The sequence below is a fragment of the Durio zibethinus genome, chromosome 15 (assembly GCF_047325235.1).
Source record: "Durio zibethinus cultivar Kanyao isolate XHJ-2024 chromosome 15, ASM4732523v1, whole genome shotgun sequence".
Classification (NCBI taxonomy): domain Eukaryota; kingdom Viridiplantae; phylum Streptophyta; class Magnoliopsida; order Malvales; family Malvaceae; genus Durio; species Durio zibethinus.
In genome coordinates this window covers 16,915,480-16,942,482 of record NC_143176.1, presented here as the reverse complement: position 1 = coordinate 16,942,482, position 27,003 = coordinate 16,915,480, and the positions used below count along the sequence as shown (strand labels likewise).

The 27,003-nt window shown below is 33.2% G+C and overlaps 1 protein-coding gene across 2 annotated transcripts; it reads left to right on the top strand.

Moving 5' to 3' along the window:
• Positions 1-5,084: 5,084 nt before the first annotated feature.
• Positions 5,085-25,909, top strand: LOC111301841 (xanthine dehydrogenase 1-like). Of its 2 annotated transcripts, XM_022897843.2 has the most exons (14): positions 5,085-5,510; positions 13,396-13,495; positions 13,605-13,713; positions 14,355-15,860; positions 16,322-16,564; positions 18,660-18,974; positions 20,007-20,246; positions 20,535-20,819; positions 20,907-21,128; positions 21,999-22,160; positions 22,870-23,004; positions 23,452-23,688; positions 24,277-24,450; positions 25,381-25,909. In XM_022897843.2, exons 1-14 carry the CDS (start codon positions 5,375-5,377, stop codon positions 25,621-25,623), a joined length of 4,107 nt encoding a protein of 1,368 aa, XP_022753578.2. In that variant the 5' UTR covers positions 5,085-5,374; the 3' UTR covers positions 25,624-25,909. The 2 variants fall into 2 exon arrangements, with proteins under 2 accessions (XP_022753578.2, XP_022753581.2); XM_022897846.2 differs by lacking the exon at positions 20,007-20,246 and having other exon boundaries at positions 5,148-5,510.
• The last annotated feature ends 1,094 nt before the right edge of the window (positions 25,910-27,003 follow it).

Below are 27,003 nucleotides of genomic sequence, written 5' to 3'. Positions count from 1 at the left end.
GGTGAACCAGTTGATCCCTCTTAGAATGGATCAATTAGTTTTCTATCTAGTAGCTAAATTTAAATTTGAAACATTGGGACCCAATCGATCCCTTTTGGACTCGATCAATTGGTCCATGGCTTGCCTAGGTTCATCAAATTCTTACCCAACCGATCTTCTTTGCTACTCAATTGATTTGGTCATGAACAATTCTCTTATGCGCACTGTTTTGACCATTTAAAATATGGACTCTTCTTCTTTTTGACTAATTATAGTCTTTTTTTTTCTTTTCTTCTTCTTCCCAAAATATTTTTCCTAAAACGTTAGGTCATCATGCTTCATTTTCCCTTAAAATTGGTTATTTTCAACCAAAATCTTTTACAAATTGCTTCATTTCTGTTTGATTTATTGTAAAATCTTCTTTAAAATCTTTCAAATTACATTAAAATCTTCACCCATGCTTCGCACTCTAAGAATTTGATCCCATTTTATGTTTCCATTGAAACTACTTCATTCACTTAATTTTCTTGTCTCTCACTAATATATTCTACTACTTATCACCTACATTCACAAAAATTTTTCATCAATTTCACATAAGCTTACTTATTTTCACTATTTCATTGTTTCCATGGCACCTAAAATAAGACCTCCTCTTGCCATAAGGAGAAATCCATCAAGGGAAGCCTCTAGTTCTTTAATTAAGCCTTTTTTCAACCAAATTTTTAAAAATCCTACAGCAAAAGAAAGATATGAGACTTATTTTGCTTATAGAGAAATCAAGCAAGGAAAGATAAATAATTTTAATTTTCTTCAATCTATTGAATTTTCATATTCATATGCTTTTGAGAATTTTGGGTGGATGAACTATTTTAGTTTGGATGGCGTTGTCTTAAAGAATCTTGTAAGGATATTTTATAATAATACAAACTATATTGAAGTTGATGGACATGGGAATAGGTATTATACTGATAAATTTAAAAAATTTGTGATGGGTAAAGAAATAGTTGTGGACAAGAACTTGTTGGCTAAAACTTTCATGTTAGAAGATAATGGGGATATAAACACTAAATGTAATATGCTTGGATTAGCTCAATATATTTTTAAAAATGATGATTTAAGGGTTGCTCCAACTCAGGTTTCTAGGTTAAATATGCATGATAGATTATTTCATCTTATAGTCACACATGTATTAGCACCATTTGAAACTTAATACTCTACTATTACAAAACAAGATTATTGCTAGATGTATAAAATCAAACATAAAGAGAAACTTAATCTTGTGCACTACATTTTTAATGATATGATGAAGGTTGTTCAAAACAGGGACTATATCTTGGTTTATGGGATAACCATTAGCAATTACTTAGGAGGATGGGTATTAATATTAAAAGTAATAGAGATATTGTGTTTCATCTTGCTAGTATTATTGGAGTTCATACACTTCATAGTATATGATACACTTAAAATATTGATAGAGTATGGATTAAAAAAAGTGAACTTGGAATTGAACTTGAAAAAGAGTATGAGATTCAAGATATTTCACAAGAAGTTTCATAAGATATTCCGTAAGAAGATTCTTCTAGTCCATTATTTGATACTGAAAGAGTTTTGCAAATTCTTATGACTTAGATGAATAGTTTATACTCATTGGTTGGGGATATGAACTCTAGATTGAAAAATATAAAATTAACCCAAAATGAGATGGTTTCATAAGTTCAACAAATTAGGACTGATATTAGATATATCCAGACTGCATAAAAGCAAATTGAGTAGTGTTTTCATTATTTTCTTCCTTATCTTCCTTTACCTTGACCTATCTTTAGAGCCAGGCCTAAATACATGTCTTTCTTTTGTGTTTTTAAATTTTTAACTTACTTCAAGACATTTTAATTGTAGTATCAACTTTGGTACTTTACATATTATGGCCTAAACTTTAATAGCATGAACTTTAAGTTTATTGTACTTAATTGTGTTACTGTAGTAATGCCATTGTGGTCATTGTCATTCTTGATATTATGATACTATGTTGAGCTATAGTATTGAGTTTCAATGATATTGGCTATGTGTTTATTATCGTATTATTACCTTGAATTGATTAAGCAAATTGATCTTACATTGGCTATAGTATTGGCTATTAGAAAAACACATACCTTAGTCTTATAGTACATTCAGCACACACAAACGCCAATGACATTCAAGCACATGGAGTTGATGGATATAGCCAACCTCCAATCTGCCAATAATCTTTCCCTAGTAATACTACTGGGACTTGAACCCATGACCTTGGCTCTAATACCATTTTTAGGACCTCATATGCTACTAATGCTCCCAAATGCAATTGCTGTTGGAAGACGCATACCCTAACCTTATAGTGCATTTAGCATACGCAAGCACCCGTAACGTTCGAGCATATAGAGTTGATGGATGTGGCCAACCTCCGATCTACCAATAATTTATTGCTAAATTATTATGTTATTCGTTGATAAATTTTTAATTGCTTGGGAGACTTCTACCTTATATTTTTTATATGTTCATAATGAAAAATTGGCCATTTAATTTTGTTGATCTTGCTTAAATTCAATAAGAGCTTTCTTAAAAAAGGAAAATGTTTTTAAAGTAAAATTTTTTTTACTATTGATTTTATCATATAAAAAATGAGGAGATTGTTAGCCTTGAATTAATAAAACATTTTGAAATGACAAAACAAAAATTTGCTAAACTTAAATTAAAATGATTTGAACTTAATTTGAATACTTTTATAGCTTTTAATCCAATTAGAAATTTGTTAAAATTCATCTAACATGGTTTAAATATAGAATTGGATAATTTAACAAAAAGGGATCGATCTCCCTTAAGGGGATCAATTGATTTTTGTCTAGAAAGCTTTCTTATGCAGATTTCATGAAAACTAATCGATCCCCTCCTTGTATGGATCGATTGGTTCAAAGATTTTAAAGACATGATTGATCCCCTCATGAAATGATCGATTAATTTTTTACACAGAATGAAAACTTTGCTCTAGACTTTGAGAATGGATCAATCTCTTAGACTAGGGGATCGATTGGTTCTTGATATGAATTGATTGGTTGTGCATTTTTATGCATAAAATTATTTTATTTTTAACTGATCCAATCGATCCCCCCTCAAAGGAAATCGATTCCTTCATGCCCAGAAAGCTTGCAACAACTATTTTTGTTTGAAATTTTACAGAGACTTCAAACAATAAAATGCAACCAACGGTTATCTTCCATTCTTAACATATAAATAAAGGTCTCCCACCATATTTGAAGCAACTAAGAGCCAAGAAAACTTATTGCATCTATCTACCATCTTCTCTAAGCATTAAAGAGAATTTTAATGTGAGAAAAGTGTAAAAAGTCTTGTTGTATCTGATTTTCTCTTGATATTATTCTCAATCTTGATTTATACTTAAAATTAGTAAACACTCAACCTTAGAGAGGTTATTGGAGTTTGCAAAACACTTTAAAAATTTATATTGTGAGATTGTGAGCTTAAGGGATATAATAACCCTTAAGAGATTATGTTGTTAATTGTATAGAACTTTAAAGAGCTAGGTTATAACTTTCAACACATAGTGAATTAAACTCCTTGACAAGTGAGACTCAATGAGAGAATATAGTTACCTAAAGGAAGAGTCAAACTTTTATAAATTTCGGTATTTAATTCTCAATCTTAATCTATTACTTTTAAGATTATTAGTACTCATATTTATTGTGTTTATTTGTTTAGAAAAATCGATTTGTGATCTTTGTGCTTATTGGATATTGAATTTACAAAAAAATTTATTATTAACCAATTCACCATTTTTTAATTTAATTCAAGTCTTTCAACTAATATTAGAGTTATTCAAACTCAATTATGGTTGGTAAAAAAAAATATTCTATTCATTTGAGCGTGGTTCATTTAAATGGTAGGATATTTGTGTGTGATTTATTTGGCTCAATTAAGTAAAATAAACTTGTTCATGAATATTAAATGAATATGTTTATTAATGGATATCTTTATAAATAATAAACAAACTATAATAAAATAAATTTAAACAAACAAACTCTAAACATACATAAATAACCCTAAAATAAAATTAAAATATAGGATAAAAATATAATTTTATTATTATTATTACTAAATAATAAACCAACAATAACTAAATTTTAAATAAATGAATTTAAAATAAATTTTATATGTATTTATTCATAAATATAAATGAATTAAATAAATTTTTATAAACATTATTTAAAGTTATTTATTAAATTTAATAAATAAATAAAAATAAATAAAAATTAAATATATTTACAAATAATTCATCAAACGTTTTTATTCATTTATTCTCTTTCTAATATATCTATTTATATTGTTATAATAATAATAATAATAATAATAATAACAATAATAATAATAATAATTCCGCCCACTGCCAATGCTGCTTAAAATAATTATCCTAATCAAGTGGTACTTACTTCCCCAGTCGCCTTGCCGATTCGGCTTTACTCTCGCACGTGATAATGTCACTGCACAACTAATTAGTTTATGGAGAATCTTCCAAGTATTCATTTGTTGCATTCAGCTGTTCTTTCGCATGTGATGACGTTATTACAAAACTCATTATAGTGATGTCAATGCATAAAGTATTAATAAGATAAAATATTATTTATTTTTATTTTTAAAATTTTAAATTATATATTTTTTATTAATAATTAATGAATATTTTAAATTTAAATTTAAATTTATTTTTATTTTTATAAATATTTAATGAATATAAATAATTTTTATATCTATAACTTTTAACAAAAACTAACAATTAATTTTTTTTAATTTTTAATTTTTAATTTATATATTTAAATAATTTTTTTATAATAATATCAAAATATATTTTAATAAAAATATGTTAATTTTAATTAATTTAAAATAATAATTTATATTATTTAATAAAAATTTATATATTAAATATATATAAAATATAGATACAAAACATATATTATATTATAAATCTTTATTTTTATTATTTTTATATTTAATAAAAATTTAAAATCATTTTTATTTTTATCTCTATCTATATTTATAATGTGATACTTATTTATTTTTTTGTTCGAATAAAATTTAAATTTTCAATTGCGTAAAGATAAGATTCACATATATAATCTTTTAAGTCTTCAGTTGACGTCATAAGATGTACTAGAAGTACGAAAATTTTGGGTTTTTGAATCTAATAGAAACACGATTCTGTCTGAAAAAGTTTTATGTGTTGACCCTTAATCTTTCAAAAGAATTGAAGGCGAATAATATTTGATTTTTTTTTTCAAGTTTTATTTTCGATCTTGGGTTAATATTATTTCTGGGTTTTCTTTGGAGAATCAAAGCTAACAATCCTTATCAAATGGGGTCTTTGAAGAACGAAAAAGAAATGGAGGAGACTGTGGAGGAATCCAAGGAGGCTATTTTATACGTTAATGGAGTCCGCAAAGTGTTGCCTGATGGTTTAGCTCACTTGACTTTACTGGAGTACCTCAGAGGTAATTATAATTTTGTTTGATTTTGTTGGTTTCTCCTGAAAGTATTGTAGGATAAAAGATCGGAAAAACTTTTTTCAATCTTGCAAATTCAGCTTACTTGAAGTTCGGGTATTTTTTGGGGTCAAATCTACTTTTGGTTTTTGTGTTTTCCAATTATTGATCTTTTCAGTTATTTGAGAGGTGGGTTGAACTGATTTAAGCTTAATATTTTCTGGGTTTGCCTTCATCAATGAATCCATCAATCTTTCTAGTATTGTGATTGGTGTTGGATTGCTTTATTGCAACATTCCACTTTGTGTAGCCTTCTAGGAAATGTAAGAAAAGGAATGAAAATGGAAAGTAAGTTTGAAATTTTTGTGTCCCAAACAGATGAATCAGAAATATTGAACTTTGTTTCAATTCATCATATATCGTTAGTTTCCAAGAAAATAGAAAATAAAAAAATTCAAGTTCAGAAAGTTATAAATTAAATCTGATTAGACTCATATTCTAAAGCAGAGTTAATCATAAGATGGGTAGGGCTTAGTTCATCAATCTAACATTTTTTTTTATAAGAATTAGATGTTCCTTGAATCAAGTTTATGAAATGTTTTTGGTTTCCAAGAGCATGGAGTGAATGAAAATATTAGCAACCTTGCTTCATTTGATGGATTCGGTCATTTAGGGTAGGCCTGCTTGGTTTCACCAATTAATTAATCAGTCTTTCTCTGTTTTTCACTTGAAATCTGGATTTGGTTCATGAAAAATGTTTGATTGCCTAAAAAATGGAGTGAGTGAGAGAGATTAAAATGAGAATATGCTTTGAATCATTAGTTATAAAAGAATCTGGTTGAGCTTTTTTTTTTTTTTTTTTCTTTTGTTTTTGTGGACTTTTTCCTTCATTTCAACTTGTCAATGAAGTGTTTGTGCTATACATACTTTCAATTTTGGTTCATTAAGCATTTTATTGGGAAGTTAATGTTAGAGCTCCATTTGTTATTCACCAAGTTGATATTGTTGGGATGCAGGAGAAATGTTTCATTCCAGAATAACCAAAATACATGAGACACTTATTTATAGGACTTTTAAACTGTCATTTCCATACACTTTAATTGCCAGCTTTGTTCAAGTTTTCTGGATATGCCGAAGAGTACAAAACCAAGTTCACTTCTAATTCTTTAATTTAACAAACAAGTAAACCAATTCGATAAGTCAAGCTAATCCTAACTTTCCTTGTTGCTCTGCTTCTGTTATGCTCCGTCAAAAGCTTCTAATATTTTCCATGAATTGCAAATTATCTTCTAACACACTCTCCTAATTTGCTATTTCTGTCTGCATCAATTCTTTCGTATTTCTTACTTTATTTTTTTTCTTCTTGGAAGACTTCTCTCCTTGATCTTTCTTTCTTCATTGGTGCACTGATGGGATATTGAAATCTTCTTGACTTCTTTGTTTTTTCGGTGCACATCTCACCATAGATTACCTGCATGATTTTTTTTTCTTTTTGGTGTACATCCCACCAAATAATCCTTTTGCTGATTAGAATCTTTTTGGTGCACTTCTCACAAAAATAATCTTCTTCATGTCTTCCTTTCTTGGTGCATTTCTTACCAGCTATGCTTGTTCTTTGCACATCTTGTATTGATGTAGCAACTTCTCTCTAAACTTTCCTTGCATCTTTGAACCATTTTCTGTCCAAAATCTTCATTTGCAACTCATTTTTTCATTAGTGTTATAGAGCATGTCTCTCCAGTCTTCAAGATAAGAATTCACTGCTTTCTTTTTCTTCTGCAATATTTGCATGATAACATTCATTAAACTGACAAACCCTTTGCAAGTTCCAAATCTCTTACATTTGTAGCCTTGTGGTTTTCCACTATGCCAGTAATATTTCTCTTCGTGATTTGGTTCTGTTGCAAATCCCTCATGGTGGACATTTCTCTTCCATTTGTTCATCTTTTCCTTTATGTTGAAAATTTTTATTTCTGTCAAGTCTTCTGTCTCTTGAAGTCCAGAAGCTTTCTCTGGTTTCATGGTCTGCTTTGTGTCTTTCTTTTCTGCAATACTTTCCTGGTTTTGCTCTAGCTCTCTTTTTCATGTTGTTGCTACTTCTAGTTGCTTGTTATTCTTCTGCTTTCTTTGGGAGCTTTCTCCATCAATCCTGTTCACAACTTGGAGCACATTCTCTCTGATGTTACCTTGAGTAACGACCATTGTTTTCCTGCAACCCTTCTCTGATACCAAAATTTTTTGGGTTGCAGGGGAAATATTTCATTCCAGAATAACATGATACGTTAGACACTTATTTATAGGACTTTTAAGCTGTCATTACTAAACACTTTAATTGCCAACTTATGTTCAAGTTTACTGGATGCACCTAAGAGCGCCAAACCAAATTGAGTTCTAATCATTTCACTTAACAAATAAGTAAACCAACTCAATAACTCAAGTTAATCCTAACTTTCCTAGTTGTTCTGCTTCTGTTATGCTCTATCAGAAGCTTCCAATATTATCTACGAATTGCAAATTACCTTCTAATAGATATTCTGTTTTCTTTCAGCGGAGAGTTTTCTGACTTTTAATGGTTCTTTAATTTGAAACTGTTAGAGTATGTGAGTGAGTTGGAATATTATGGGAATATTTCGTGGGAGACACTTTAGGAGGGATTAATTGGGAGCATTAATGTGTAATTTGTAATTGATTCTCTTTCCTTAGTTTTTTCTATATAATGAAAGGCTAATTCAAGGGATTAGCAAGTTGTTCTCTAAAGTCTTAATTTTAACATCGTATTAGGCCAGTAGCGCAACCCTAGTCGCTGCCGCCCCACAAATCCCTCTGCGATAGCCCTTACGTCATGCCCCAAGCCTTTGTTACTACAAACTTTGATCTCGCAGCCCTAAAGCTCTGTATTTAAAGCCTTTCCTTCCTCTTCAGTAGTCCCTCATTAGTTGAAAGGGGGCCACCTCCTTATTCTCAAAGGCGACAAGGAGTTGTGACCTCTTCGTGAATGATAGATTAAGGGAGGCAGGATCTTCTTGGTGTAGAACATGGCTATAGAAGTAGAGGTAGAGTTCCAAGTTGTTGATTAGGGGTTGTGCTCCCCGATTGAAGGATTATCAGTTGTGTTCTTGAAGAGGAAGGTTCTATGGCCATGGCTAAGGAAGAGACAAATGCATCGAATGTAATAACTTAGGAGATTATCACAGGCTCACGGTTGTTGGATGAGAAACCTGATGGCTCCAAGTACTTTTCATGGGGCAAGATTATGTTGCTGACGTTGCGATGTCTTGGAAAGGCTCGGTTTCTGACAAGTGAACCGTCAGCAAAGGAAAGCTCGGAGTATGCAAGTGGGAGCAAGAGGAGAATTTAGTACTTGGACAATTGTTCAACTTGATGGAATGATGAGTGAAGGTGATGTTCAATCAATACCTCACAAGTAAGGAATTTTAGGATGCTTTAAAAATTGTTTATGCAAATTCTAAGAATTGGCAGAAGATCTTAGGTGTTACTAGAGCATGGACTAGAATGGAGCAGTTTGATAAGAGTTTGAGGGAATATTTTGTTGCATTCAAAGAGGTATGACGAGTTTAGTGAACTCATGCCATTGTCTACTGATTTGAAGACAAATCATGAGCAATGAGAGACTCTGGTTGTAGTGTTTTTTTTCGTAGGATTGAGGAAGGAGTACGTCAGTGCTAGTACTCAAATGTTAGCAGGCAGAGATCCACTTTCTTTACTAGATGCTTGTAAATGCATGAGTAGGGTCACCCAACATGATTCTCCATGGGAAGATAAGGAGTATTTGTGGCCCCATAGTGTGAAAGGCGAACACCACGTGCAGGATGTGGTGGATGAGTTAGAGGACGTGACGGTGGTGGGGGAGATCCATGGTCCTGCTATCATTGTGGACAGCAGGGACATTTACGGAATGTTTGTCTGCATCTTCGGGGCAGTTCTGACCCACAAGCAGCATATGTGACTGATGTTGCGCTTCAGCCCCAGCAACAAGAGAAGTTATCCCAGGATGAGTATGATAGGCTTATTCAGGTGCTTTGGAATCAAACTTCTATTTCTTCTTTGACAACAATTTTTATATGAGATAAATCTACTGCATGTTTGGCTACCCCCTCTAGGACTTGGTGATTGATTTAGGAGCTTCGGATCATATGATGGGTATTATAAGCACTCTTTATTCATATACTTATATGATGGGATGTTAAAATGGGTTATCTCACATCTAATAAATATCCAATTGCCTGTAGTTTTTATATTTAGGTGGGTCCCTTCACTTACTGCCAATTGGTTTTAAGTTGAATGCTTAACATGGTATCAGAGCTAGGATTTTCTTTTGTTGCCTTTTTCAAATTTGTCACGTGATAGGCTTATTCCATCTCTGCCTACAAGTGATGGGGGCCTGTTAAAGTGGATTATCCCATATCTAATAAATATCCAATTTCCTATAGTCTTATATTCAGGTTGGTCTCTTCCATTTGTTGCCAATTGGTTTTAAGTTGGATGCTTAACAAGGGAAACGGTCTGTTTTGGTTGCTAATGGAAACTTTATAGATATTGTGAGAAGTGGTAAGGCTCAGCCTGTATCTATGTTACCTTTACATTCTGTGCTGCATGTCCCTTCTCCTTTTAACTTATTTTCAATTAGTCAAATTACAAGGAATTTGAATTGTATTGTCTCCTTTCCCACTTATTGTGTTTTTTAGGATTTGTTGACGAAGCAAACTATTGGTAAGGGAAGGATCGAAGGAAGTCTTATGTGCTTGATGACATACAGAAGATATAGTTTGTATTAATGGCATACTTAGGAAAATTGTCATTAGCTTATGAGTCTTATTGTTGTTTTGGTCAACCATCCATGTCAACTTTACAAGCTATGTATTCCCATTTATCGCCTTTTAGTTTTGATTGTGAATCATGCAAGTCTGCGAAACTACATAGAGTGTCCTATCAACCTTGATTTAATAAAAGAGAAAAGTTTCTTTTTGTTGTGATTCATTTTGACGTAAGGGTGCTTACACTATTATATCGAAATTTGGTTATAGATACTTTGTGACATTTGTTGATGATTATTCACAAGTTTGGCCGCTTGGAATTATTCTCTGCCTTCACTATCTTTCATGCAGAAATAGAGAATCAATTCAGTAAGTCTATAAAAATTTTATGAAGTTATAATGGGGGAGAGTATTTTTCTATTGAGTTTATTCAATATCTAAATGCAAAAGGTATTTTTTATCAGTCCTTGTCTACAGATACCCCACAACAAAATGAGGTTGCTAAAAGGAAGAATTGTCATTTGTTGGAAATGGCTAGAGCTTTTTTGTTTCAAATTAAGGTCCCTAAGGTGTTATGGAGTGAAGCTGTCCTCATAGCATACTATCTTATAAATCGTTTATCGTCCTCGATCCTTGAAGGGAAAGTTCTTTTTCAAGTATTGTGTCTTGATCATCCCTTATTTCCAATCTCCCTCAAGGTGTTTGGGTGTGCATGTTTTGTTCGTGACATTTGTCCGGGTCGTACTATATTAGACCCATGTTCCCTTAAGTGTATCTTCCTAGGTTATTCACATGTCTAGAAAAGGTATCGATGCTACTCTCCAGACCCGGGTTGCTTTATTATTTTGGCAGATGTCGCATTTCGTGAATCGGTTCCTTTTCCTTTAGTACTACAGTCTCATCCATCAGCTATCATATTAGAAGAAGATTTTCTCATGTATCAAATACATAGTACACCGGTCAATGCATCTCCTTTTGAGGCATGCCTCAATACTCGATTTGGTTGTACGTACACTAGAAGGACTTGCATAGATTTGCCTGCGGAAACTTCCCATATCGAGATAGTCTATCTGTCGATGGATCCACCTTGAGACACTATAGCTGAGGATGTATTGATTGCTCTAAGGAAAGGTACGCGAACTTGCATAAATTTTCCTTTATACACGTCCTCGTGCAAAGGACTTTTTGCTCAACTTCATACCTGTATTGTCTCAATTGATGTTATTATTGTGCCATGTATTCTTCATGATGCTTTTGAAGATTTAGGATGGTGTAAGGCTCTGAAGGATGAGATGATGGCCCTAAAGGCTAATCATACATGGGACTTGGTTTCTTTGCCAGAAGGGAAGCAAGCTATTGGGTGCAAGTAGGTTTACACCATAAAATTGAATCCTGATGGTTCATTGGCTACATTGAACGTAAGGCTAGTAGCAAAGGGATATGCATAGACATATGGAGTAGATTATTTTGATACCTTTTCATTAGTGGCAAAGATGACAATAGTTTTGATGCTACACATAGATGGACATTGCATTAGTTGGATGTGACGAATGTTTTTCTACATGATGACTTGGTTGAGGTATATATAGAGCAACCATCGAGGTTTGTTGCTTAGCGGGGGTTTGGGAAGGTGTGCCATTTGCGTAGATCTCTGTATGGCCTAAAGCAATCTCCACGTGTGTGGTTTGGCAAATTTAGTACAGCTCTTGTTCAGTATGACATGCAGTAAAGTGAGAAGGATCATTCAATATTTTATATATCTATGAGTGTTAATCTTATATTGTTAGGAGTGTATGTAGATAATTATCATCACTGGCAGTGATAGTGTAGGGATTGATAGACGTAAGATATATCTTAAGTCCCAGTTTGAGATAAAGGATCTTGGTCAATTGAAATATTTTTTTGGCATTGAAGTGGTAAGGTGTAAAAAGGGAATCTTTATATCTTAGACGAAATATGTGCTACATAATTTGAAAGATGCAGGCTTCTTCCATGCCAAGTCAAGTGACACATTGATTGGTCTAGGTATCAAGATTTCTCTAGAAGATGGCACTTTACTTGATGATCTTACACCTTATAGGAGACTAGTTGGAAAACTGAATTACCTGACCATGACGAGACCTGATATATCTTTTCCAACGAGTGTAGTTAGTCAATTCGTGGTAGATCTCAGAGATACTCCCTGAAGAGCAGCTATGCGTATTCTCTGATATTTGTTGAGAAATCCTAGAAAGGGGATAGTCTACAGTTCTACTAGTGATGGGGGTATTTGAGCCTATGCAAATGTAGATTGGGCAGGCTCTCCCATAAATAAAAAGTCTACGTTGGTTATGCTATCTTCCTTGGGAGTAATTTGGTGTCTTGGAAAAGCAAGAAGTAGCAAATAGTTGCTAGGTTTAACATAGAAGTAGAGCATAGAGCCATGGCTTTGGCTATAACAGAGGTATTATGGATGGTTCAATTCTTAGATGAAATTGGGCTTTTGGTTCGGACCCCTACATAGTTATGGTGTGATAATCAGCGGAAATTCATATTTCTAACTGAAACTATACGGTTCTTCATTTTTAAATTTTAACTTTTGCACATTTCTAATGTTAGGTTTGGTTCTTTTAGTCGAATTGTTAAAAAGAGTTTATCTTTTGAACCTTAAATTAATTAAGGAATCCATTTTAAAAATTACATAATTCTTTCTCTTTGTTGAAGCTTATCATCTGAGATATAACTTTTGTTAGGGGTTACTGCTGGCTTTATGTAAGGTGCTTTCAGAAATTATTGGTTAGCTGAGCTTGTTACTTTCTGTTGAGGTCATCAAGTTTCTTTTTGCCTAATTTCGCATTATCCCCAGATTCAACATGAAGCTGAAGTTATTTGGTGGCAAACACTTATATTTGGTTTCCTCATTTTCTTTTTCTGTTTAATTGAACATTTAATGCATGCAAGGACTCAATTCTTGAGTAGAATGTTAAAGATATCTTCTTTCAACATCAGTTATGAGTTTCTGGTTTATCTTATTGCATTTTTTTAATCACTACTCTTCTTTCTTATGTGTTTTTCTTCGAGTGTTATAACCTAGTAGTAGAGTAGCAAAAAACTAATGTGGGCTCTTTTTGCTGGTAAAGGTGTTGGATTGACAGGAACAAAGCTTGGCTGCGGTGAAGGTGGTTGCGGGGCTTGCACTGTGATGATTTCTCATTATGATAGAAAACTGAGGAAATGCGTGTGAGTTTCTATTTGCCTTCTTTCTTCCATATTTTGATGGTCCTATAAATTAAATGCTTTCCACCATCTCAAAATCTGAATAGATAAATGTTTTGAAAACTTATTTCAGGCATTATGCTGTCAATGCATGTTTGGCTCCTCTTTATTCAGTAGAAGGAATGCATGTTATTACAGTGGAAGGAGTTGGGAACCACAAACGTGGCTTGCATCCAATACAAGTAACATATGTTTCTTCTTCTGTGGTCTTGCTCTTGATTGTTCCTTGGTTATTTTTAATGTATACCATTGGCTTAAATCTTTGAGGAACTCTTTTTTGTTTTTATTGGCTCCTAGATTATATTTTCAGAGTGAATGGATATTTTGATTGCTTGTGACCAATGTGAGAGTATATTTCGTATTCATCTGTTGTCTTGGGTGTACACTGTATTATTCTTCAGAGTGTGACTCGAACTTTTCTTTTGAAATTAAGATTGCTGGTTGCATAAAATCAATATACATAAGCTATTTATAAAGCTTGAATCTTACTATCTCATTGGGTGTCTAATTGGGTGTAGTACAAGACCATGATGCTTCTAAATTTCAGTTTTTCCTAAAACTTGGACATGATACAAAAATATTGTTGAGCTCATGGGATAAATAAGAAGAATGAATGTATGTTTGGTTCAAATGATATGAACTTAATGACATATGCTCTAAAAACCAACAATAATAAGAAAAAAATGTTCAGCTATTTTATTCTTTTTCCCTCTTAAAATTGACTCTTTGCTTCCTAATATTCTTTTCCCATCTTTCATCTCCTATGTGTTGTTGTTCCTTATATGTGTTCATGATATTTTATGGCTTTCATATTTTTCTGCAGGAATCATTGGCACGTTCTCATGGCTCCCAATGTGGATTTTGTACTCCTGGATTTATCATGTCACTGTATGCATTGTTGCGGTCAAGTCAAACACCTCCTACAGAAGAGCAAATTGAAGAATCTCTTGCTGGAAACTTATGTCGTTGCACTGGTTACAGACCAATTGTTGATGCATTTCGAGTTTTTGCCAAAACCAGTGATGTGCTATATGCAGATATATCTTCACTTAGCCTTCAGGAAGATGAGTTTGTTTGTCCTTCAACGGGTAAGCCCTGTTCATGTGGATCGAAAACTGTAAATGATATAGACACCAATGGCCAAATTATTTGTAGTGCTAGTTATAAACCTATCTCTTACAGTGAGATAGATGGAAGCACATATACAGATAAAGAACTTATTTTTCCTCCTGAGCTGCTACTAAGGAAATTAACTCCTTTAAATTTGAGTGGATTGGGAGGGCTTAAATGGCATCGCCCCTTAACGGTTAAACATGTGCTTGAGTTGAAGGAGAAATACCCAAATGCGAAATTGTTGATAGGTAATACTGAGGTTGGTATTGAGATGAGGTTGAAGAAAATGCAGTATAAAGTTTTGATCTCTGTTTCACATGTTCCTGAACTCAACATGTTAAATGTTAAGGAAGATGGGATAGAGATAGGTGCTGCAGTAAGACTGACTGAACTCTTGAATTTATTTAGAGAGGTTGTCACTCAACGTCCTGCTCATGAAACATCTGCATGCAAAGCCTTCATTGAACAGTTGAAGTGGTTTGCTGGGACTCAAATAAAAAATGTTGCATCTGTTGGAGGAAATGTATGTACGGCTAGTCCAATTTCAGACTTGAACCCTCTCTGGATGGCTGCAAGAGCAAAGTTTCAAATCATTAATTTCAGTGGGAATATTAGAACTACTCTGGCAGAAAATTTCTTCCTTGACTACCGAAAAGTGGATTTGGTGGCTGATGAAATATTATTGTCAATTTTCTTACCTTGGACTAGGCCCTTCGAGTATGTCGAAGAATTTAAGCAGGCACATAGAAGAGATGATGATATTGCCATTGTCAATGCTGGAATGCGGGTCTGTTTGGAGGAAATAGGTGAAGAGTGGGTTGTTTCAGATGCATCAGTCGCTTATGGTGGGGTAGCACCTCGCTCTTTAGGTGCAATTAAAACAAAAGAATTTTTAATTGGAAAGAAATGGAATCAGCATGTGCTACAGGGTGCTTTGAATGTGTTACGAGCTGATATTGAGCTCAAGGAAGATGCTCCTGGTGGGATGGTGGAGTTTCGAAAATCTTTGACCCTTAGCTTCTTCTTTAAATTTTTCCTTTGGGTTTCACATCAAATTGAGGGAAAGAAATCTATTAAGGAGAGCTTATCATCATCACATTTGTCAGCTATAAAGTCATTTCACCGACCACCACTAGTTGCAAGTCAGGACTATGATATCAAGAAACATGGAACATCTGTAGGTTTACCAGAGGTTCATCTATCGTCCAAGCTTCAGGTATGTAAATTCACAAAGCTGTACTCCGTAGTACTGGTTTTGTGATTTCAAAGATATTTTAAATCAGTTTTAAGTGGAGAGTTCAAAATTAAGTGCTTTTAAAGTTATGCTTGTTTCTGATGTTTTGCTGCTGGTCACGTGTATCTCTGCCGTTAATGCTTGCATGCTTAAACGCATGTGAATGAAAACTTTTTCTTGTTATACATTAAGAGCTTACATAATCACTTACTATTTCAAGTTTTTGTTTGTTTTCTTTGCTCTTTGTTTTTGTACTCTGGCCACTTGGACTCATCATTAGTCCTCAACTGATTCTTTCCCACTGTTACACATCTCCCAACTTGGTCTTCAATTGTTAAAATGTATTAAGTGCTTTTGATGCTTATTCTTTCTTTGAGTTTTGTCTCCAAGATTTGTCTCCAAGATTATAGTCTTGACATTGTTCATGGTATCCTGTACTCCAGGTTACTGGGGAGGCAGAATATACTGACGACACAGCGATGCCTCCTAATGGTTTGCATGCAGCATTAGTTTTGAGCAAAAAGCCTCATGCACGAATATTATCCATAGATGATTCGGGTGCCAAGTCTTCACCTGGATTTGCCGGCAGCTTCTTTGCCAAGGATGTTCCTGGTAGTAATAAAATTGGACCAGTTGTCTTGGATGAGGAGCTATTTGCTTCAGAATTTGTCACTTGTGTGGGGCAGGTAAAACGCTTGTTGGATACAATATATATATATATATATATAAATAAATATATATGCTCATGCACATGCACACACACAGGGATTTAAATAGCGATCATTGTCACGTTTTGGTCGCGTTGTGTTTGTAGCGTTTTCGGATATAACAGAGATCATTGCGGTCACTGTGATCATTGGGGTCGTGATTTTTTTTTTTGCATAATTTATTATAAAATATAATAATTATAATTAAAGTTATAAAAACTCTTATTCAATGGTTTTAAAAATAGTTTATGACACTATGTTTTTTATTTTCTAAAAAAATTATTCACAATTTTATTTAGATTATAATAAAGTATTCATATTTGATTTATCCACAAAATTTTTCTTGGTCAAGTTCATATTCAATATTAATTCTAGACAAATCAAATATTAACAAAATATAATATGTTAAATACCAAGCATCTATATTTAATAAAATTACAAACTTAAAAATATAATAATTTTAAATTTATTTAATTTTTAGTTTTTAATCTTAAGAAAAGTAATAGATCATAAAATGTTAAATTAAGTAACTTAATCTTTTTGATACACTAATTGATATAAATTTTTTTATCACAATTATTTTCAATAATTATATAATAAATAAAATTTTTAATAATTACACAAAAATAATAAAAATTAATCTAATATCAAAAAAATTGACAATAACATAAATACCAAAACAACAAAAAAAATTAGTAAATTTCAAATACAAAATCATAAATTAATATATAATAAAATTAAAATATAATATTTAATTTTAATTATTTTTCATCTAATTTATATTGAAAAATTTATCAAAATTTTTCATCTAAAATCTCTATATATCTTATATTAAATTATTAATCTCTTAATTTTTTTTAATTATAAATTTTCAAAACCTCTAATTAAATTTTAGCAAAAAAAATTTCAAAAATTAATTACAAAATTAAATAAAAAATTCATCCCTCCCACCCCCCCCAACCCTGCCCCAACGGCCCCACCCCCCACTCTATCCCACCCCACCCAATCCCCCATCCACCCACGTGCCCCAATATCCCATAATTTGTCTAATCCCAGCAAACCCACCCAGGAACCCAGGTTTTTATCTTCTGTTCACCTTTTTCGTGCTTCTGGAGCTTGGCCTTCGAGAATCTTCATCTTCTCTCTTTTTTTTTTTAATATCTCATTTTCTCTTGCATCTCTCCATCACTATCACTTGCCTAGTACTTACAGAATACCTCGTTCGTCTCTCTCAAACTCTCACAACAGACATCATTTTACAAAAATTTTGCAACAAGAAAAAGGTAATTTAACTTTCTTTTCTTACTTTATTTGATCTTGAATGTTGATTGAAAACTTGATGTTGATTTGAATTCGGGTGCCGAAGTACTGATTGAATGGTTGATAAATAATTTGTTTGTTTTCTAACTTGTTTTTAGATTGATTTTGATGTTGAGGACCTGAGATTTTGAGTTTTATTTTTTGCTTTTGCTTTTGCTTTTACTTTTGCAGGCTTATTGCTTTATTCTGCAGTGTTGAAATTTTGTTTTTTTCTTGAACTGTTGATCTGTGAGTAGGAAAACGGAATAGTTGCAATAACAGTCCGTTATTGCCATTATTCCCCGTTACACTGTTATTTTGTGGCCGTTACGCACCGTTTTAACTGTGAATGAATTTCTCAACCGTATTTCGTCTAATAGTGGTGGTGGGTGGTGGCGCTACCGCAATTTTGCGGCCGCTATTCCGCTATTAAACCGCTATTTGAATCCTAGCACACACACGCACACGCACACACACATGCACACATATATATACATTGTTAAACAATTCTTAGTGGCAGTCCTTGGAAAAACTTGAGAGAGCAGAGAGGGTTTCTTCTGTGCTTGAGAAAGGAATTGAAACCAAACTTCAACCTTTCATTACTAGAGGTACATCAGAAGATGTGACATCCATGCAATTACTGGTGGAATCTTGATATAACTTTTTTAGCTAAAGTCCAATAATCAACTTATCTCAAATGCAGGGAGAGCCAAATGAATTCCTTGATATGTTATGTAAACACATTGCAATGAAACTGCTTGTATAATTTATACAGGTTATAGGAGTTGTTGTGGCTGACACTCATGAAAATGCAAAACTAGGAGCAGCAAAAGTTCATGTGGAGTACGAAGAGCTCCCTGCAATCTTGTCAATAGAGGATGCAGTCAGTGCAAAAAGTTTTCATCCCAACTCAGAAAAGATTCTGAGAAAAGGGGATGTTGAACTCTGTTTCCAATCTGATCAATGTGACATGATCATAGAGGGAAAAGTTCAAGTGGGTGGTCAGGAACACTTCTACTTGGAGCCCCAGAGCAGCTTAGTTTGGACAATGGACGGTGGCAATGAAGTTCATATGATTTCATCCACTCAAGTAAGAATACCTAAACTTAGAAGTTAATTACATATATTTCTTTTGTTCATCAGCCCTGGTTTGATTGAATTAGATAAAATATGATAAACTCAAGGATTTTCTTTCTCGACTCAAATTGTGTATAAAATTCAATCTGCCATTCTGATAGTTACCAATTCAAATTATTGGAAATATGCTGCTATTGAATTTTTCATTAAAATACTGGGAATTGTATCAGCTGGAAGTGTGGAGGACAGTAGTGGAAATGTGGATGAAAAATAGGTGAAAAGTTCACAAATGACTTAACATATACCAATTTACTGTAGTTAGGCCATAGTAAATTATGAACCAATGCATCAATTATACATGACTTAACATCAATCTATATGCATGGATATTGTCGATCGGTGATCATTACCTTTTGCTCAGCATTTGTTGACCCAGTGATTTTGGTTCAACTGACTCGTAAAACCACCAATTCTCCTCAAAAATGATTTTGGCCACCAAATTCAAGGTGTAAAACAATAGAATCTAGGAATGCTTGTGACATCAGAAGCCTTTCTGAGTTTCGAAAAAACTTTGATATTTCAGATCCATGCTTTCACTAAATGCCATAATACTGTAGTTGATCTTTGGAAGATATTCTAATTCAGAGTTAATTTTTTGCGCATCCTAACTTCAGGTTATGTAAATATTTGGTGTGTCTGTTTAGCAGTTACAGGTCCTAAATTTTAAGTGTGTTTTGGCTAGATATCAAGCTTGTAATTGTTTCCCATTTGATGTGCTTGTCTTATTTGGTTTTCCAATGTGTATTATATTTTACTTTGACAATATCGTTGTTCATTAAATGAATATATGTTTGCTAATATTGGCCCTTTCTATACCTATATTCAACAAATTCACTGTACAAATGTTATAGTTCATAGTCTGAAAATTTAGTAGGATGCTTGGTCAAGCGTCTCTATGGAATATGTACTTTATCTTATGTCTTCTATTTTTATCTATTTATTATTTTTGAGGGGATGATGTAGTTTTATCATAATTTATATGCAGGCCCCTCAGAAGCACCAGAAATATGTTTCTCATGTTCTTGGTCTTCCAATGTCAAAAGTAGTTTGTAAAACTAAACGGATTGGTGGTGGATTTGGTGGAAAGGAGACTAGATCAGCTTTCCTTGCTGCTGCTGCTGCTGTCGCATCTTATCTGATGAATAGGCCAGTGAAATTAACACTAGATAGAGATATAGATATGATGACAACGGGGCAGCGCCATAGCTTTCTTGGAAAGTACAAGGTACTGACCTCTAAGTGGATTAACTTGTTGGGTCAATCTATGGAAACACATCAATATTGTATTAGTTTGGTATATTTATTTATTTTTCTATTTTTTGGTTTGTGTTCATATCTTTTAATGGTGAAAAGAAAAGGAAGGAAAAAGCCTTATGGCCTAAGCATCTTTGAATATATTACCAGTTGTTCCTAACATCAAATTTTCACTTAGCTGACTTCCATAAGTTGCATTCATTTTTTTGCATGTTTATGATGGAATACAATAACAGTAGAATAAAATTATGTCATCTAGGTCGGATTTACAGATGAGGGAAAGGTGCTGGCTTTGGATCTCCAAATCTACAATAATGGTGGAAATTCACTGGACCTGTCTCTTGCTGTAGTTGAACGTGCTATGTTTCACTCAGACAATGTCTATGAGATACCACATGTCAGAATTTTTGGAAGTGTTTGTTTCACTAATTTTCCAAGTAACACTGCCTTCCGTGGGTTTGGTGGTCCTCAAGGTATGCTTATAGCTGAGAATTGGATTCAAAGGATTGCTTTGGAACTTAAAAAGAGTCCAGAAGAGATTAGGGTAAGTTTTACATTTATGTTACTTTGTTGCTCCCAATAGTTTTTGTTAAAAAATGATGTCATTGCTCATTATTGGAAATTGGATCAGGAGATTAACTTTCAAGGTGAAGGATCAATATTGCATTATGGTCAACGACTGGAATATTGTACACTGGCTCAGATGTGGAATGAGCTGAAATCAGCTTGTGACTTTCTGAAGGTTCGAGAAGAAGTCAATGAATTTAATCTTCACAACCAGTGGAAGAAGCGTGGTGTTGCTATGATTCCAACAAAATTCGGCATATCCTTTACGACTAAGTTCATGAATCAGGTAACTTGAGCACATATCCTTCTAATAGATTCATGCATGCTGGACAGCACAATGTATGAGTCCCTGTTATATGAATCATGAGTGGATCTGCTGCTACCTGATTCATCATAATTCTCACCCCCTCCCCCTTTTCTCCTAGCTTTCTCTTTATTCAGAATCATGCTTCAATCATGAAATTTTTGGTTTTATAGTACTTCAAGCTGATAAATGACTTTGTTAACTTTCAAACACTGCTGCTATGGATTATCCCAAGAATCAGTCACTCTCAGTTTCCTATTTTTCTACACATTAAATTTTAGGATAAGCATCAATTGGCAATAGGTGAAGGCCCTTGTTATATTTATGTACCCAAGTTATCTGAAATTTAAATGACTTGGGATTTTCTTGACCACTTTAATACATGTAGCTAGGAAATAGAATTTTATATGCACTGCAACAATTCAAAGTTTCTTATTTCTTGCTGATAATTTCTTGAGTTGTTGCTCAATTTTACATGGAATGGTAGAATTTAAAGACTTGCAATATCATGGAAATATGATTGGGTATCCTGAATTCCTGATTTCAACTTTAGATATTTCAGTGATATGGTAAATGTACAATGTACGACTTAATCTTTCTCCCATCTCTTTTGATGTACTCATGCATGTATTTCCATTGCTGGCAAGATGAGAATAGTTTGCTGTTTAAATTGAAAATGATATACAAAATAGGGAAAAGCTATATATTTACATAATATATGAGAGAAAAGATATTTGTTTGCTATGTAAAGTATTATAGTTTTCTCTTATCACTATTTATTTCTTTCAGAATCATGTTGTTATCTCAATGATCAGAATTTTGATTGCTTAAATATATTCTTAATCACTGTAGGCAGGAGCTCTTGTTAATGTCTACACTGATGGAACTGTTTTAGTTACCCATGGTGGCGTTGAGATGGGGCAAGGTTTACATACAAAAGTTGCTCAAGTTGCTGCGTCTGCATTCAATATCTCTCTCAGTTCTGTCTTTATATCAGAGACAAGTACTGACAAGGTAGTAAGCTAAGATTGGAATGTGGTGCTTCTTTTCCTGTGGTGATTTTCTGAAAATTTTACCATTTGCTAGACATTTGGTGGAAAAATTGCCTTATTATCACTGTCTGGTCTTCACAAACTTTTTAATCTATGTGGTAGCCTTTCATGGTTCCTTGGCCTCAGCAAGACGATTAGAGAACCATGTAATAAGAAGTTACTAAGACTGAATCTAATGCAATTATATAGCATGCCTACTTATTATGTCTTGGTGGCAGTCAGAATTGCAGATATATTTTAAGAGAGGTCAATGGTGTCACCTAGAAATTGATGATAAAATTTTAATTGCACTCCAATGTGAAGCGAGATTTTTCTAGTTTCCCCTGCTTGAAACATTTCAGGGTATTTTTCTGTTGATCCAGTCCAATAGATTATTAAGTCCTTGCAGCATTATCGACTGCCAGATATATTTTCGTCATCAGTTTTATAGTTGAAACATGAAATGATATATTAAGATGTGGGTTACAAATTAATCTAGCAAATTAAAGCTTGCTTTATCACTTCAGGGAATACATAAAAGATGTCTGTTTCAGTTAAGAATTGTGTTCGGTCATCATTAGATGATGTTAGATTCTGTTTATGTTAGTCATCTATCTTGTAAATGTTTGATAGCCTTTTTGAGATAAACTATTGTCCAATATATCTTATTGCATCTGTCTTCTGCTGGTCAGGTTCCTAATGCTTCTCCAACGGCAGCTTCTGCTAGTTCTGATATGTATGCAGCTGCGGTTTTGGATGCATGCAAGCAGATAAAGGCACGGATGGAGCCTATTGCTTCTCAACGCAATTTTAGTTCTTTTGCGGAGGTATTATTTTCTGTAATTCTGTATATTATTGTTTACTTTCTATGTTTTAGGGTTGGGAGTATTGGGATTTATGCTATTTTCAGTTAATTAAAGTTTATTTAATTGAGCTTAGTGGAGGTTGGATGACTTGGTTATTTAGTAAAGAAATGCAAGTCAATATTTTGAGGTGGTGAATTTCTAGAAAGGAAATTGGGCTAAAGGGAAATGTTTGATCTTTTTATAAAAACCGCTAATGTACTTCACTTTAGAGCTAACCACAGCACAGGTTACTTATGTCTAATTTAAATAAATTTATAAAGACTGCCACATTTTCCGTTGCACGGATTGATAACTTTCCTCTGTTCATCACTTAGGTTCTTTATATTTAAAAGAATATGATAGGTTCCTCTGCAGTTATGAGCATTGCTTGTGACAATATTGTTTTGTTTTTCATTTAATTGTACCTAGCTGGCCACTGCCTGTTACTTGGAGCGAATAGACCTTTCTGCCCATGGATTTTATATTACGCCTGATATTGGCTTTGATTGGAGCATCGGTAAAGGAAAGCCATTCAATTATTTTACCTATGGGGCTGCATTTGCTGAAGTTGAAATTGACACATTGACTGGAGATTTCCACACAAGAACAGCTAATATTTTCATGGATCTGGGATATTCTCTCAATCCAGCAATTGATGTTGGCCAGGTGTATTCCCATCTCTTTTTAGTTAGACTGATAATTTGAACTTAATTGTACTTTTCAAGTTGTAATATTTATTCACCTTGATAAATGCAGGAAAAGAACTATAATATGAGCATCACTCGAGCTTTTTCTTCTATATCTAATTGTTCAGAGATTCTGAATGTTCATGTCATATATTACAAATTATTTTCAAAAAGTAATATAATACATACATATATGTATATATGATTGTATTTATACATGTATAAAGAGAAGAAATAGTGATTTAGGGATGGATAGAACTTAGAATCAATGATAATAGTGCTTCTCATTATTAGAAAATTAGTAATGTTGTTTCTCCTGAATCAGGTTAACTAAAACATGGTTTTCTAGGTGTGTTCCCCCCCCAAAAAAAAAAGTGTTCTAGGATAATAATATCTAAAACAAATAGTAGCTGGTAGCATGAAATCCGTAACCAAAGTAAGAAAAGAAAAATGGAATAGTCTGCTTGGGGCATCAGTGTTTGTTTAATTTACAGGTTATTTCCAGTCTCTATCTTTTTCTTATTGACAAGCTAATGTTTTTTATATGTTAAACAAATTTGTATTGCAGGTTGAAGGAGCATTTATCCAAGGTCTGGGTTGGGTTGCCTTGGAAGAACTTAAGTGGGGAGATGCAGCTCATAAATGGATTCGACCTGGCTGCTTGTATACATGTGGGCCTGGAAGTTACAAAATTCCTTCTCTAAACGATATCCCGTTTAAGTTCAGTGTTTCTCTATTGAAGGTAATGCTGCTACTAGCAGCTTCTAAAGTAGTCACCCTGCCTGTATATGTCAATATGAACTGGATATGTCAATATGAACTGGTATGGTATTATGGTTCATTTTGTTCCTTCCCTAAACCTCTTCATTCTTTCTCTAATCTTGTGATGTAAGTTGCTTATCGTTACTGCGATATATAGTCATATAGTAGAAGTAAGATATCAGAGAAGAGAGCAAGTATATGATGAATTTAAATTGTTGTGGGACTGTTAAGGTAAAATTGGCAATTAGTTGAGGTAAGAGAAGTTACTCTTTTAAGGATGCCAGTCATCACAGAAATGGTTTAAAGGAATGATAGAACTAGTGAGAGTTGTCTGTGTTTAACTATATACAGCATGGTAATTTTCCTTTTTACACAAAAATTTAGAGATTGTTAAGAGCAATGTTGTGGATGCAAAATACATGTTTGTTTAAGAAAATTTATTATCTTTTAGATAATATATGGATAATAAAATAATAAAAAATTACATAGATGATTTAATATAATCGTAAACATCATAGACAAAATGTAAAGGTTGATGGGAGAGAGGAGGAATTAATGTTTTCTCAGCGTGGGACACAGAATATGACCGGTTGGATCTGGATAGCTGTCAATGATGTTCGAAGTAGGATAGAACATTAAGGAGTAGCCAAGGAGAAAATAATATGATTCTGTTCCAACATTTAGTAATACTTCCATGTTCCCCTAAAATCGTCTAACAAGTTGATCGATGTCCTTACTGAGGAGTATTGTTGTTTTATTTAGGTTAGTTGGATGGGCATTTCTCATTCCATTTCCAGCTGAAATTAGTGCTTTGCTACTTATTATATGATTTCAGATGTAGTTCTTCATCCAATTCTAGATAAATTAAGTGAAATTTTTGTTTATATGTTTTTATGTGATGATGGGACAGGGTCATCCAAATGTAAAAGCCATTCATTCATCTAAAGCTGTTGGTGAGCCTCCATTTTTTCTGGCTTCAGCAGTTCTTTTTGCCATCAAAGATGCCATTATAGCTGCTAGAGCAGAAACAGGACATACGGAGTGGTTTCCGCTTGACAATCCTGCAACACCTGAACGAATCAGGATGGCATGTCTAGATGAATTTACAGCACCATTCATAAGCTCGGATTTCCACCCCAAGCTTAGTGTTTGAGATGGTAGTTGCAGTCGAAGTCGCCGTTCATTAGTACCATTGCAGGCATAGTTTCTGATTATGCCCTGATGTTCATTATTCAGTAATTATATGTAGTCCAGTCTCATGTGGCAAGGCATAATTTGAAGTAAAATAAATTTATGAGATACATTTGGACAAAAATCCTTGTCCATACATACAGAGATCATAGGATTTGTCAACTGTACGTATTTTAGCCAAAGAAAAAAAAATAATTATTCTAAGATATTCAAAGTTTAATGACCAAACTGATGGCGGAATTTGATAATTTAATGTCCATTAGTTTCTAGAAGGAAATTATGATAGCTTAGTATGGTAACAAATTTGCCTTGACTTGGCAAGTGGGTACGTGAAGCACTGCTCTGCATCTTTTTTCAATTTTTGTTTTGGTAAAACAAAATGAGTTAGTAATTTTTTAATTTTATAAGTGAGGTTAAAAAATTTATATATGTTTTGTTTATTTGATGCTATATCAAAGGAAAGAGTTTAATATTTAAGTAAAGAAAAAAAATACCATTTTAAAATTGTTCAAGGAAAATATATTTTGTAGATAAAATGTGGAAATATTGCTTACCTGCATTATTAAAAAAAATGCGTTGGCTAATTAACTCAGAACGATACCAGAAGTTGATTTTCTGGAAGCGAAAAGCTGGCACAAGCAGCCGGATTGAGTCGATGTCAGAAGTTGATTTACAGGAAGCAAAAAGCTGGCACAAATAGCTGGATTGAGTCATGAAGCGCGTAACGATTTTCGATGAAGAAAATGTTACTGTCAGTATCATATTTCCATTTAGAAGTAACATCATGTTTGCCAACTTCAATTGGACGACAATCAGACCAGACAATGGAACATCTTTGTGACGACTTCTCATTTCATTTCCAAAACACACACGCACACACACATACATATATATATATATATATATATATATATATATATATATGCCTTTAGCTAATGAGACTCCCAAGAAAATAATTTTAACTGATACAATGAAAACAAGAAAATCGAATATATATATATATATGCAACTCTAAGTTTGAATTTTACTTTAAAAACAAAAGGTGTAAAACATATAAATATTTTAGATAAATTATTTTTTTTTTCAAAGTGCAACAACATGAATTAGTTTCCTTACAGTGGTGGGAATGGAGTTTTATTTTATTTTTCTTTTTTGGTGTAAGAGAAGTGCTAAGAGGTGGATCACATAATCATTCACTGCTTGAGAAACCGATCCACAAATTCTTTAAAACCTCAAGTGAATTTGTCGAATTGTAGGGTCTTTTCAGCTGTCATAGAATTATTCCTAACTATATGATGAGATTAAATTTTTTCATGTAAGATTAAGGCGTTGATTGATAAGG

Bases quoted from the DNA above. Each gene is read 5' to 3' on its own strand.
- LOC111301841 (XM_022897843.2), top strand. From the start codon at position 5,375: ATGGGGTCTTTGAAGAACGAAAAAGAAATGGAGGAGACTGTGGAGGAA. The intron at 21,129-21,998 runs GTAACTTGAGCA...TAATCACTGTAG, and splicing joins CGACTAAGTTCATGAATCAG to GCAGGAGCTCTTGTTAATGT. The intron at 23,005-23,451 runs GTATTATTTTCT...AATTGTACCTAG, and splicing joins ATTTTAGTTCTTTTGCGGAG to CTGGCCACTGCCTGTTACTT.